Source organism: Eurosta solidaginis, chromosome 5 (assembly GCF_040869045.1).
Source record: "Eurosta solidaginis isolate ZX-2024a chromosome 5, ASM4086904v1, whole genome shotgun sequence".
Taxonomy (NCBI): Eukaryota; Metazoa; Arthropoda; class Insecta; order Diptera; family Tephritidae; genus Eurosta; species Eurosta solidaginis.
Genome location: NC_090323.1, coordinates 22,567,339 through 22,580,989, shown reverse-complemented (window position 1 = coordinate 22,580,989; position 13,651 = coordinate 22,567,339). Strand labels below are relative to the sequence as shown.

Below are 13,651 nucleotides of genomic sequence, written 5' to 3'. Positions count from 1 at the left end.
GGTGATCGAATTCGCGCCATACGATAGCAACCGTAACATCATAGCCGCTGGGCCACTACAACTGCTTGATAGCTTGTGCCAAATGTTGTATTTAACATTGTAGTGCACACGTATTGTACCGTTTCTTTTTTGTTGAACTTAATTTAAGAAAATTGTTCTCATTCATAGAACATTTGTTCATATTTTAAGACCAGCCGTTCTCTTTTCAAGGAAATTGTTGTCAGTTCAAGAACAAGGTTGTTGTTTTGAGAACAGGTCGGTCGTTTTTCAAGAACAAAAAAATAAGAACTTGAAAAAGCTTCAATTGAGTTCTGTGGTGCTGGATTTTAGAACGGCGTTTTTCTCCGAGAGTACTACCGACTTTCCTACACCCAAAAATGCTGCGTGTGACTCTCGATTAGGACCAACATTTTGATAAGCATGCAGCCGCAATTGTACCTAAAGTTCAGAGCCAAATTAAATCGTCAAGTTTCCTGCCGCCAGCACCCGGGGCAAAGACAAGGAAACGCTCGTAGCCACTTGTATGCTAAACGACCTCTAAAAGAATCCCATCCAATTCGACTACCCAAAGAATCGGTTAGAGAACTAATCAATTGGGAGTCCCACTTCATACGCGTCGTGTGGTTGTTACGGAACCCATGTTGGCTTGTTCTCGAAGAATCACTGAAGTGACACTGTCAGGGTCTGGTGATTTATAATGGAAGGAACTGTTGATATCGAATTTAGTTTCTTCCCTCTCATTGACCGATTACAACAGTCTATCAGAAGAATCTGATTAGCTGGTGGGCTACCATATTCAGTAAAATAAGCTATGTTTACTGATTCTTCAGCAGAGTTCGGAATTCAACACGATCTTCTCGTTTAACGAAGTGTCCGCTATGATGTTCTTTTGACAGAACCTCGCTTAGTCACGAAAACACACAGCTGTTTGCAAAGGAATGGCAAGACTCGGTTTTAGCTTTCCTTATTACCTTCTTGAGTTAGTGAGTGCTATATTGTTTGGTTGTCACGACTTATTTATGAAGCACTCATTGCATAACTTGCGTATTTTTGATCTTAGCTTCCTGACTTCGACGCTCCATTAAGGAGAGGAATTTTTTTTAATAGTTACTGACTGGGGTGTATTTGTTAAAGGATATTGTGAGAGCATTAGGCATCCTCTCGTTTTAGTCTTGGCGATAGAATTGATAATGTGATGTCACACACAATGTCGCAAAACAAACAGCAACGAACTCCAATTCAGCATCATTTGAGCGTGAGAAGCGTCTACGTTTATAAAAAATTGTTAGCAATTAGATGCTTTATTTTCAGCGCCTCAAATTAGGCAGTAAATCGTTCATGAGTCACTCAAAGCGTCAAATGCGAGTTATATGTTTAGATTTACCGCCTATTTTTTCTATGTAAATGTTAAAATTGCGCAACTTCTAATGTGTTAGTATCTTAAGTTAATGCTTGCATATCAAAGCAATTAGCTGCTTTATTTTCAGCGCCTCAATTTAGGCAGTAAATCGTTCATGAGTCACTCGAAGCGTCAAATGCGAGTTATATGTTTAGTTTTAACGCCTATTTTTTCTATGTAAATGTTAAAATTGCGCAACTTCTAATGTGTTAATATCTTAAGTTAATGCTTGCATATCAATGTTGATTTGCGTTTTATTTTTACTTGTTATACAAACTTATATATAAATATTAAATAAACTTTTTAATTAATCAATGTTTTTTTACATATTTTTTAATAACTGCCACGTTTGCTGCAAACTTGATTCCTTCGTTTATACGTTTAAATATTTTGGCTTGATTTTTAAATAAATTTTGAAAATAAAAATTTTTATTTTCTTTTTTGGCATTCGTTATAAATTTCAATAAATAATCAATGTCGTAAATTTATAAAATTGTATTATGTAAAATTTTGTTCAAAATTCCAAATTTGTAACACAAAAAGTTTTTCAAATTTACTGCCATATATCAGGGTGAGAAGCGACGCGATGTACGCGCCCCCAACGAGATTGTTGCTTGTACGACTTGTGGCGGTAGCAGCAGCCCGTGTACGCACTCAGCAAATAATGGATGCGCAACAGAGGTAAATTGGGAATGTATGATTATATGAATGTAAATAAAAATTTTTTGTTAAATTCGGTATTTACTAAGTTAACAGAAGGTAGCTATTAGAACTAAAAATGGATGAGTTGATTATAACACAGGGTGGCATATGCATTTCATAGAATAAAACTCATAAAAAATTGCGATTGAAGCATGACCAAATTATTTGAGCGTAATAATAAGCATATAACGCGAGTTTGGATAAAAAAAAAGTTCGCAAAAGTCTATAATCAGATTAAACTTTGATTGTAGACTCTTTTGGTAACATTTTCTTTCAACCACCCTGTACTTAACAATCATGTTATCGCTTTATAATAACAGCATGAACTTAAAATTGCTCCACTCCACTTTCCACGAAATTTTTACAAAGCATTCAAAGTTTAAAATTCTTTTATTCCCTATGGATTTTGAACGTGCGTCATTGTCTTTAGCATGCAAACATCAAATCGGATTAGGGCTAAAAAAAATATGGTGGGGTACTACAAAACTGCAAAACGCACAAAAAGACTAAAAATTTCAGTCACGTTCGTTTTGTCAAGTGCTTCGAAGCTGCTATGATGACGGAATTCATACGCCACCAAAGAAGTTGACCCACATAACAACTCATATAAGTATTTGTATTCATACGTCACAAATGCCAAATAATGCATGAGTATTTATGAGAAGTAGAATAAATTTTGCTTGACGCATAGAACTTCAGCATCACACAACTTTTGCAGCGAATAGAAATTCCCCTTAAAGGGAATAATGTTTAGATGTGAATTCAAAATTTGTTTAAAAATTAGACATATAATGTACCCGGTACTACTTACGCAATTAATTTTTTATAAATGATACAAGTTTTGAAGAAAATAAAATCACTAAGCGCCAAATATTTTAATATTTCAAAAAGGGCAAATTTTATAAGAAATATTTGTTTAATAAGCATATGCGCCACCCTGTTTTAGTTTCTTTTTCTTAAATAAATGCATTTTGACGTAATTTTTTTTTTTTTATAAATTTTGTATTCATAATTTGTATCTCTCTCTCTTTCAGACTTGCTTCGTTCAAGTGCGTAAAAAGGAACCGCCACACCCTATACGTATAGCTAAAACAATCGATGTCATAGCTCGTATTACATTTCCAACTGCCTACGCAATTTTTCTAATATTTTTCTTCGTGCATTATAAAGGATTTTCATAAAAATTATTGCTTTGCAATCGTTTAGTAAACTAATTCATAATTTACAAAGAACACCACAAACACAAATATATATACACCTTAACATACATATTTACAATTGCATATAATTTATAAATCACCTATACATAAAAACATACATACACACAGCGAATTAGCAAATTTAATTAGTAAAATTAAAATTAATTAGTGAAAAAAAATTCATAGCATTAATTTAAGCAAAACAAAGCAAACAAATGATATTATAATAAGATATAAAAAGGAGTTGAATGTAAAGCAAATGAGGCGCATAATAGTATAAAATAAATTAATTAATAAAATTTTAAAATCAAGCGCAAAAATTATAATTCGAAGCACTGATATGTAATTAAATAATTTATGACACAAGTATTTTAATAAAAAAAAATTTGTTTCACATTATATTATTACGTTTTTATATTATAAGACAGGCTGAATTGTCCGAAAAGTGAAACTGTTTACTAAACACAGGGTACCGAGGATAACCAAAATCTGAAAAAAATGTTTCCAAAAATTTTTTTTTGCAAAAATTACGCAATCACTTTTTTGAAACTTTTTCCAGTTCAAAATACTCGGTTTTTAAATCTCTTACTGCGTTTATCAAAATTGTGGCATCAAAAATTGTATGCGCTGTGCCAATTATGGCAGTTTTATTCTCTTCTTGTTTATGAGTCGTGACAAGCTTAATACTTTTCGATACGCCTAACGTGGTACAAATGACAGCCAACATAGGACCCACTAAAAGAACTTTATTGCGGAGCTTACAGTGTTGCTAGAGGAAGTGGTCTAAAAATCCTTTCACGCGATCGTAGGCTTAGTATTAAGCGCGTAAAACGCTAAAATTGAAGTTTATGGTCTTTTTTTGTTTCAGTGGAGATCTACACTTGCTTTGTCATTAAATGACTGACGATGAACTCAGAGGTCTTTGCCAATCCAATAAGCCTTTCTTTACTAAATACACGATCCTGTTGATCATCTTAGGGCACATGAACACAGTATGTTGTTTGTAATAAAGGTCACAGCAAAGGCAACAACCCAGAGCTAAAATCCAATAGCACATATCCAAAAGCCCCTTTCCAGATATGTGCTCAGGTGAGCGTTTCTTGAGATACGAATATTGGGCTGATAATATGTAAAATAGCACGTTAGCTTTATTTACGAATTTACAGTGTTGTTATAGGAAGTGGCCAAAAATCCTCATTTTGAATAAAAAAAACGAGCCGGACCCATGCGCATTTTGCGCAACCAATATGTCTCTTATCAAATATCAACAGAAATCAGCTGGTCTATCAATCAATTAAAACTTACAGCTTGCGCTGCCATCTGGCGTATGGTAGCAACTGCCGGTAATGCAGTGCAAATGTTCACACTAGTACATAGCACAAATAGATTTATTTTGTGCTCACAATCGTTTATTTTTAACAAATTATTTTAATAAAATATAGCTAAACAAAAGCCCTACGACCAAAATTGCCCAAAGCTCGCTAATAGCACGAATCTCCATCTTTACAACAAAACTTTATATAAATTTATAGTTTTGGATTCCAAATAACAGCGAAAAAGGGACCCGTACATAAAAACAGCAATTATAAATAATATATATGATACTTGTTGGAAGATTCGGACTACAAAAACATTTGTTGTGTTCAAAAAAACTTCACTTTAGGACCTCTCTAAGAATATCTTATTTCTAAGAAATATCCTCTTCGCGAGTTTATTAAAAATATATATTTTTAGATATGTAATGCAGTGTTCATATAGTCTCTAGTAAGATATCTCTCTTCCGTGTTGCTTGGAAACACAACCTTGAGTCTTGTTCGAAATGCCTAATTTTTGAAATTGCGCCCAACGTTGGGCTCACTAATGTGGCATTGAACACGGAGGTTCGCTCCAAAGCGATAGTTTTATAAAAAAAATAACCTCGCTAGAAAACCATAAGAATCAAAACATATATAAGTCAAGTTGAAAAAGCTAAAGGATGATTGCGAGTTTAACTGATTAGAAAGAACGGTCACTGAATATCGGAAGTCATGCACAAAGTTCATAACGTGTTTTTTCGGTTATTTCTTATGATGAATATTTGACTAGGGTAGCCACCATGCAACTATTGTATATCTTCACGGACGATTGATGTGGCTCCAACGGAATATCCCCCAAAAAGGTTAGAGTGTTAGAATTGAAAGGAACACACGCAATCGATGTCAAAATTTAGATTTGTTTAAAGAAAAAATTTAAATTTGCGAGAGATAAGGTATGGTTGAGAGAATTGCAGGGATGGTCACCGAAAGTCATGCATGAAGTTGAAAATACGTTCTTGTTGAAAATGCGGCCTTCTGCTAGACAAATTTGAATACCGGCACGCAAAAGCAATAAAAAAAGTCAGCTAATGAAATGATGCAACTTTAAATGATATCTTACTACTTACAGGGTTGTCATATCGAAACTCCCTGGTAGTGAAGAATAATAATAATAAAATGTTGCCGAGAAATAAAAAAATAACATTCCAGCATATCTCCTTTACTATTTACAACGTTTCCTTAAGAGGTCGAACTAGAAGTCTTTGTCTTTAACTCTCGCAAACTCCCGCTGCCTGGAACACTGTGGTATGCTGTTTCCCCAAAAAAAAAATTTCGATCAGTTCATATCAACTTCAGCCGCCTTCGAAAGCCAGGATTTATTAGCACCAGTGATCGCATCACTGATAGCTTCTTGAACTTTTTTTGTCATTGGCTCTGTAAAACGTACCTGGCTTTCACTCCAAGTCAAAATGGTCAAAAGTCCTTCGAGGTGTTTCATATAATGGGAAAGACTTAATACTTGGCGAATTAAAACGCCTTTATGGTGTTCGTTTCGGTGGGTATTCACATCTGCTTTTGTTTTTGAAAGACCGAACAATTTCTCAAATTTAATTGGAGTAACTTTCTCGTTTTAGAAACCGGGACAAGGTATGCATTTATATCATGGTAAAACTGTCTCTAAATCATTTAAAGTCGAAGCCTTTCATTTTTCAAGGCCTGTTCCGTTTGCCTTCGGAGAATGTGAAGGAATTCCTGGTTCAACAATATCGTTTTTATTCTGAACAACTTTTCATATCGAATTCGAGTAAACCTCTCAGATTAACCGTAATTCAGTTCATGGCGCTTTCAAGCGAAAACGATTTTATAGTCTGGCAGTGCAATAGCTCTCCTCCGCAGAAACTCTATACCTCTCTTGAATATTCGGTCGTGTATCTTTCACTGGTTACCCTTTACCTCAATCGTTGTCTCCGTCGGCGTCGTTAGTGATGGGATTTGTAGTGTTTTCTTCCCCCAAAAGTTTACCTTATTTTTTAATTATCTCAATAATCAAGTTTTTGTTTTTTTTTTGTAACTCAATTTGAAAAATGTGAAAGAACTATAAATGAAATATAGCAATGCAACCAAACTGGAAATACAAATGGCAAAAAGTGCAAGCAAAGGAATTTTTTGAAATTAAAAAAGGTAAAAAACTAAATTTAACTTAAATTTAAGCGAAAAGAGAATAACTCAAAATTTGAAAAGGTATACCTTCAAATGGTCAGACTTCAAAAAAAAAAAAAAAATCAGTTCACATTCTAAATTAAGTTTAAAAATTCAAAAAACTTCCGAAGTCAAAAATGTATGTATGTAATTAAAACCCGTCATTCGAAATTGATTGCATACAAAAAAAAATAACAAAATACCAAAAACCACAAAACAAAAAAACAAAAACTAATATTTTGACTGCCTTTTTTAAAGATGATGAAAAAAATTATAAAAATAAATGTACAATAGTAAATTAATTTTAAAAATTGAAAATTATGAAAGCTAATAGCAAACAAACGATTTTTTAAAGTAGTTTTATTAAAACTGCTGAAAGAAAACCATAAAAGAAATATAAATTTAAACATAAATCGTAAGAATAAAAAAACAATATTTACTTCAAATACAGAATTTATGGCTGCAGAAAAATGAAACAAGTAGTAAATTAAAAATGAGACAAAAATAAAAAAACTATATAAAATATATATGTAGTTAGTTATATCTTTAACAGCAGCTTTACTACTTCAAAACAGTATATGGAAAATCAGATTAACTTACATTTGGAGAAATTACAAAAGAAAATGTGTGTGATGAAAATAAATTTTCAATAAAAAGTCACACAAGGAAAACGGCATGAGTATTTAACTCTCTGTGAAAATATGTGCTAAATTAAAAGCAGTTTGTACCATCTTTGGCTAGTCACTTATCAATAATTTATCGAAATTCCCATTATCTCCAACCAGCTGAGGCATCGACTGTTAGTTGAACGCGAGAAAAAGGTTATCAAAAGTTAGCTGCGTTTTTTGTTTTTGTGTACTCGCGATAGAATTTTGCAATTCTTACTACAAAATATTCGCAATTATCTATTCAGCTGGCGGTTTGACACCCTGCGTTGGTGAAAACGAAAATATCAAATGAAGCTATCTGATTGCTATACTCCAGTTAATTCCAACTTAATCAGAAACCTGATTAAATTTAACCAAGTTTACATTCTAGCTTAGCTTCAATTCATATTAAGAATTAAATTTCCGATTAAATGTTAAACTGAGTTTATATGTGTTACATAACTGGCCTTAATAAATAGCGAAGTTTCAAACCAACAAAATAACGCGTAGTGTTCGTACTGCTGAATCTACCACATTTTTCACCACCTTTAGCCCGTTTCTGTAACCTTCGTTATAATGACGAACGATTTGCTATCGCAAGGCTCGTATTGCTTTCGATATAAAAAGTGTTTCTGTAACACACTCAATTCACCTTGGGATATAATAGTGGTGAGTTTTTATCATATCGATGGAACAATCGAAATGGAACATAGGATCTGTCATCAATAGCGAAAAAGGTATAATAACAAAAATTAAGTAATACAAAATGTTTTATGTGATCGTGCTACCTTAAGTTTTTATTCAAACATTCGAAGACTCAATCCATTTTTAGCACTATTAGGACCGCTAAAAGTCCTCATTGCCACTTTTGTATTGACCATCATAATTTCCACCAGTTTCACCTTCTGACTTTTTGAAAATTTTCCACTTCTGGTTTTTTTTTTTCTATAAAATAAAAAATTTATTAAAAAACAAAAAATTCAAATCAGTTACAAACAAACGAACTTCACTCATTTTCTTTTTATCGTATGTATACTATCACGACCTTCGGAGCTAGTGATATGAATATCGCAAGAAATATCGAAAATACATACTCACCACTTCGACGCGGACGAAGATATCCATTTAACTGACTCATCTTGTTTTTTTGATTTTCCGACAGGGTGGATTGATGTATATTGGAACGATTTTCCGTAATCCTTTGTCAAATAGACGGAAAATCGTTCCATAAACATCAAACCCATTTAAACTATATTTTTCGCTCACGCATATTTGTCCAGTAAGTTCGTATTTGATAAAGGCAAGGATGTAACTCGTAGTTAATAAAAGCAAATAGTCTATGTTTTTGAATATGATATTTTAAAAGAATAGCACAGTAATAATAAGGCTACAAGCCAAAGAAAAATGCTCAAAACAGAGTTTAGATTAACACGCAAGTTTAAAATATTCCAAAAAGGGTGATCTATACTTGTAGTATACCGAGTGGTACTTAGGCCTTCAACGATTTCATGCCTTCTGGTGTTGCTTCACTGGTACTCCTAACTAACTTTGTTCTGTGGTTTCAGAATATTTCGAAACTTCGACGAAACAACTTTACTAATGAGCTGCCAGGTCAAACACCCAGCAAAGTTAATTTTTTTAGTTATCGCCATGGGCATTATTTCACCTAAACTTAGATTATTAGATAGCTAAAAAAATATTGTATAAGAAACGTTCTCCCAACGTCCATTTTCTAAAAACAGTAGACTGTCTTGGGCACAAAGAATGGCTATCTGCGCCTATTTGTATGTTTCGTAACAACTGCTATGGCTATAGTCAAACTTTTTTCCGAATCTCCGTTGCGAATGCATCTTTTTATATGGTTTCATATTTCGCCGCTGATGATGATAATGAAACATTTTTAAAAGTCAGATCATCAAGATGCTGTTGTAGTGGTGATGAATTTTAAAAAGCTTTTTGTTCAAATAGAGAGAGTACAAGACATTATGTCTCACAATGGGAGTCTTAGTATTGGACTGTCTTTAAGAACACACATTTTAATATTAATTGCTGAACCGAAATCTACCACAGTTTTCTCAAGCCCATCACTAATCAAAATCTTATAGTCCGAGCACTGAGCGCACACCCATTAACCCAACAAACACTTAGGTTAGAAAACGATACAAAAATGTGCGAACTCTAACAGATTGTAGATTTTAATGACAAAATGAATTAAGATATGTAGGTAAATGGCCATTTATCAAATTTTTTTAATGAAAATAGGAATTATAGTGAACCTGTCGTGATGAATTGCCGACAAGTATTATCCATAAAAATTTTAAAAAAATTGTTTTCAAGTTATTTTTGAAAACACATATTTTCACAGATTGCTTGAAGCGAAAAAGGGATATAATAAAAAAAAAAACACATAAAGAGCAAATACATATCAGCGCCGCATAATTTTAGAAAATTTATTTTCAAAAGCTTAACTAGGAATGTTGCAAAGGGTAAATCATGCACGAAAACTGTGCATGAAAAACATTTTGAAAATAGTATTCTGAAATTTCAAAACTGTAAAAAAATAAAATGCACTGTAACACCAAAAATAAAAACGCATGTGCCATGCCGAGAAAATTAGTTCTAAATCACTCATTTTGTTTTTTGTTTTTTTTTTTTTTGAAGTTATAAATATGTTTTCCTACTTTTGTTCGAACAATATTTGTTTTCATATTCATTGCGGGTAGAAAATTCTAATTGGCACATTTTCAAAATTACTCACTTGAGGCTTTTGTCAATCGGTAGCGATTGGCTGTGGTGAGAAAGCATTTTGTTATACGGAGAATTATACCCAATGAACATAAAATCATATTCACCTCATATCTATCAAATATTTCTAATACAAAGTACTGTGTTACCGATTGACATAGGTTCTTGATTAAATTTTAACGCATTTGTCAGCAAATTCGATACAAGTTATGACATTTTTTCAAAACACATTTCGTAAAATCACCCAGTAGGAACATTATGGTTAAACAACGTGTGATCATTTGTGTTATATATAACACATTTTTAACCAATTATCTTTCAATGTGTTCGTTTCGTGTCAGTCAAGTCATGGTAAAGTGGATTTAACATAATTCGAATGACATCAATATAACAACTTTGAAATCACACATTTGAGATTACGTATTAGGGGCTAATATACCTGTAATACAAAATTTTGTAAGTAGTTTGTTGTTGAAAAACTGCGCAAACAATTATGAACTAGAAGAATATATATTTTTATTGATATACAAATTTATGTATATAATTGTATGTATGTATGCTTTTCTATATGTTTACATTTAATTAATAACAATCCCAAAAACAAAATATATATAACAAATATTTGCCACCGTAACATGCATACAAATTTATGAGTATTTTGCTAAAGTTTAAATATTTTTAGGGCCGTTTTCAACATCTAAAGATAGTCACTTATAATCGAAATTTTCTCTATACTAACTAAAGCCTCGCGTCTCTGTTAAGTTCAAGTAAAAGGTGTAAACAAAAGTCAGCTGTTTGGCTAGTTTTCGTGTTGTGACAATAGATTTTTTTACGAAATACGAAACTGGCGGTTGGTCACTCTGTGTTTGTGAAAGCGAAAATATCAAATAAAGCTATCTGATAAATTGCTATGCTCCATGTAAAATCTAACTCAACTGGAGATCGTAAAAATGGACACAAACAGGGCACTCAAAAGCAATGCAAAAGATTATGTTATTTAGGGCCTTTTTCACCATCTTCAGTTGGGCCCTTATCTATTAGCTATCGAAATTATCGATTTCTCCATGTTAACTGATGCATCCAATGTCAGTTATATTCAATGCAAAAATGTAAACAAAAGTCAGCTGTTTTGTTGGTTTTCGTGCATTGATAATTCACGAGCCGTACTACAAAATATTCACAGTTATCGATTTAACTGGGAGTTAGTAACACTATATTGGTAAAAACGAAAATTTCAAATGAAGCTATCTAAAGGATTGCTATCTTTTAGTTAAATTCTTACTTAACTAGCGATGGTGTAAACGGCGCTTAGTGCTTGTATGAGTTTGCTTGGTCTTTGAATAAATTGCGGAATATTATATTAAACTTTACTTATTTAAGACTTCATATATATTTACACAAGCTTGTTAATTTATTTATAACAATTGTACCAAAACTGTACCGAAAAGACAATCGTTATGAAATGAAGAAACAACTACAAAAATAAGAAAATGTATTTATTGAAATTCAAAAAAAAAAATGTATTTTAACAGCATGTTTGTTTGCTTGCTTAATTTATTTTGATCCTTCTAAGCCCGTCCAAAATATTTAATGGGAATTGTCAAAAACTGCTTAAATATATACATATATACTTATGCATATGCACCGGCTATTCTAAATATTTATAGTCCCACCTTAACCGGAGCACGTAAAACAAAAGCAAAAACACGCATAATACATACATACACTTTTTTTCATTAAATTTCTAAAATTATTTAAAGCCTAATAGGTATTTTTGATTTGAGCTTTTCTGTGATTGCTCTCAATTCATTTGGCTCGTTGGGTAATCATAGCAAATAACGACTGTTAAACTGACATTTTGACAGATGGAAGGAATCTTTTGTAACTTTCCTGTAGGGAAAACATTTAGATCTAAACTGATGCACTTCAAATGCATTGTGTATCATTTCACCTTTGTCCTCAAACTGTTGTCCACTGGCGAGTTCCTAGGCGTTCGAAATGTAGCTGCTTTAGGTCTAATTTTGATCCAGAATTTTGTATCACTACTTACATTATTAATCCCTTAAGAGAGGGCTGCGACTGATTTGTCTACCCTTACGGGTAGAAAGCGGACTTGCCCGACAAAACACATTGGAACTCTCCGACAGTACCCGTAGCGATACCAAGAGAACCTATCCGACACTATCAAATAGGGGATACAAAGAGAACGTTTCGAGCTGTATCCGTTATAAAAGAGAGTAGAAAAGGATCGGTACGACAGCACCCGTAAGGATATATACTATATATTATATAGATTACCCGTTTGACACTACCCGTTGAGGCATAAACAGTTACAATTGGCTTTTCATATGACATGCTCAAACAAAATGGATCTTCCCAACCCATATAAAGAGATCAAAGCTGTATATTCCACATAACTAGTGTAATCTCTACACGAGAAATTTGTTTGACCAGTAGTCGAGTCCAGAATAATTAGAACTATTGCAATTTCAAATCAGAGTTCGATTGATAGTTGGGACTTAATTAGTTTGAGAACGCTATGTTTCTCCAGTCCAGTGTTCCCGAGTCGTCCTCTAACATTAGTGATTCGAGAACAAGGGTAGTTATCTAATCCTCCTCTAATCTTTATCTTACTTCAGTGTTTGTAGGGTCTTTCGTCGTAAAATAATTGGTTTGCGCCTTTAAAAGGTATTGTTATTCAACTACTTTCTATAACACCTTTTCAATTCGCACGTATAGATGTCGTCGATGTCAAATATCAGAAAAAATATCTAGGACTATTCATATATCGTTTGCAATGCAAACTCAAATTTTCAACAAAAATATTCCAAAAATGTTTTTCTAAGAGAAACTGAAAAGAAATAAACATTTACTGGCATATCGCAATGGTACCATTTCGAAAACCGCCGTAATTGCCCGATGATGATTACGTAGAGGTTTTCGAAGTGGTACCATCGCAACATGCCAGTAAAAGTTTCTTTCTTTCTTTTCAGTTTCTCTTAGAAAAACATAATAATTGAATATTCAATTATTGTAAGCCGATGTTAAGCTCAAGAATTCTTAAATAATAAGTACAAATTGAACACACCATTAAAAAGAAACAAACATAAATATTAAGAAAATGTTTCAATGATTATTAATCTGAAAAGATTGTGCCCACATTCAGATCAAATTTGTTTATCTATCATAGAATAAAAATTAAAGATGACAAAGGTCTGATTCGAAGGGAAACTATCATAGCAAACGATCGAAAACACCCTATCTCAGCTTTTCTCTCAAATAAACTCATTTTATATGCATTTGAAACCAGTATTTGTTGCAAAAAATAATACCGCAGATATGGTTCTAGAACCGAATCTCGAGAGAGTAAATTTTTTAAGAAATATTTTGAGATTGCGCGTGATGTGTGTGTAATGTTCCACTCAACATCTGATATATGTATCTCCTGCTTTAGTTGCAGACCAT

General features: G+C 32.8%; 1 protein-coding gene and 1 long non-coding RNA gene across 15 annotated transcripts in view; one reads left to right on the top strand and one right to left on the bottom strand.

Annotated features, from left to right (window-relative positions):
- The window catches only part of pHCl-1 (pH-sensitive chloride channel 1), a 241,606-nt gene extending 228,349 nt beyond the window's left edge, over positions 1-13,257 (top strand). For 12 of the 14 annotated variants that reach the window (XM_067756714.1, XM_067756715.1, XM_067756706.1 and 9 more), the window contains 2 exons: positions 1,943-2,080; positions 3,136-13,257. In XM_067756714.1, coding sequence (XP_067612815.1) covers positions 1,943-2,080; positions 3,136-3,282 — 285 coding nt within the window. In that variant the 3' untranslated portion in view covers positions 3,283-13,257. The remainder of the gene's footprint in view (positions 1-1,942; positions 2,081-3,135) is intronic. The other 2 variants (XM_067756707.1, XM_067756716.1) reach the window with 2 other exon arrangements.
- LOC137252482 (uncharacterized) overlaps positions 1-13,651 on the bottom strand; it is a 613,814-nt gene that overhangs the window by 511,427 nt on the left and 88,736 nt on the right. The gene's annotated exons all lie outside the window — the stretch shown is intronic.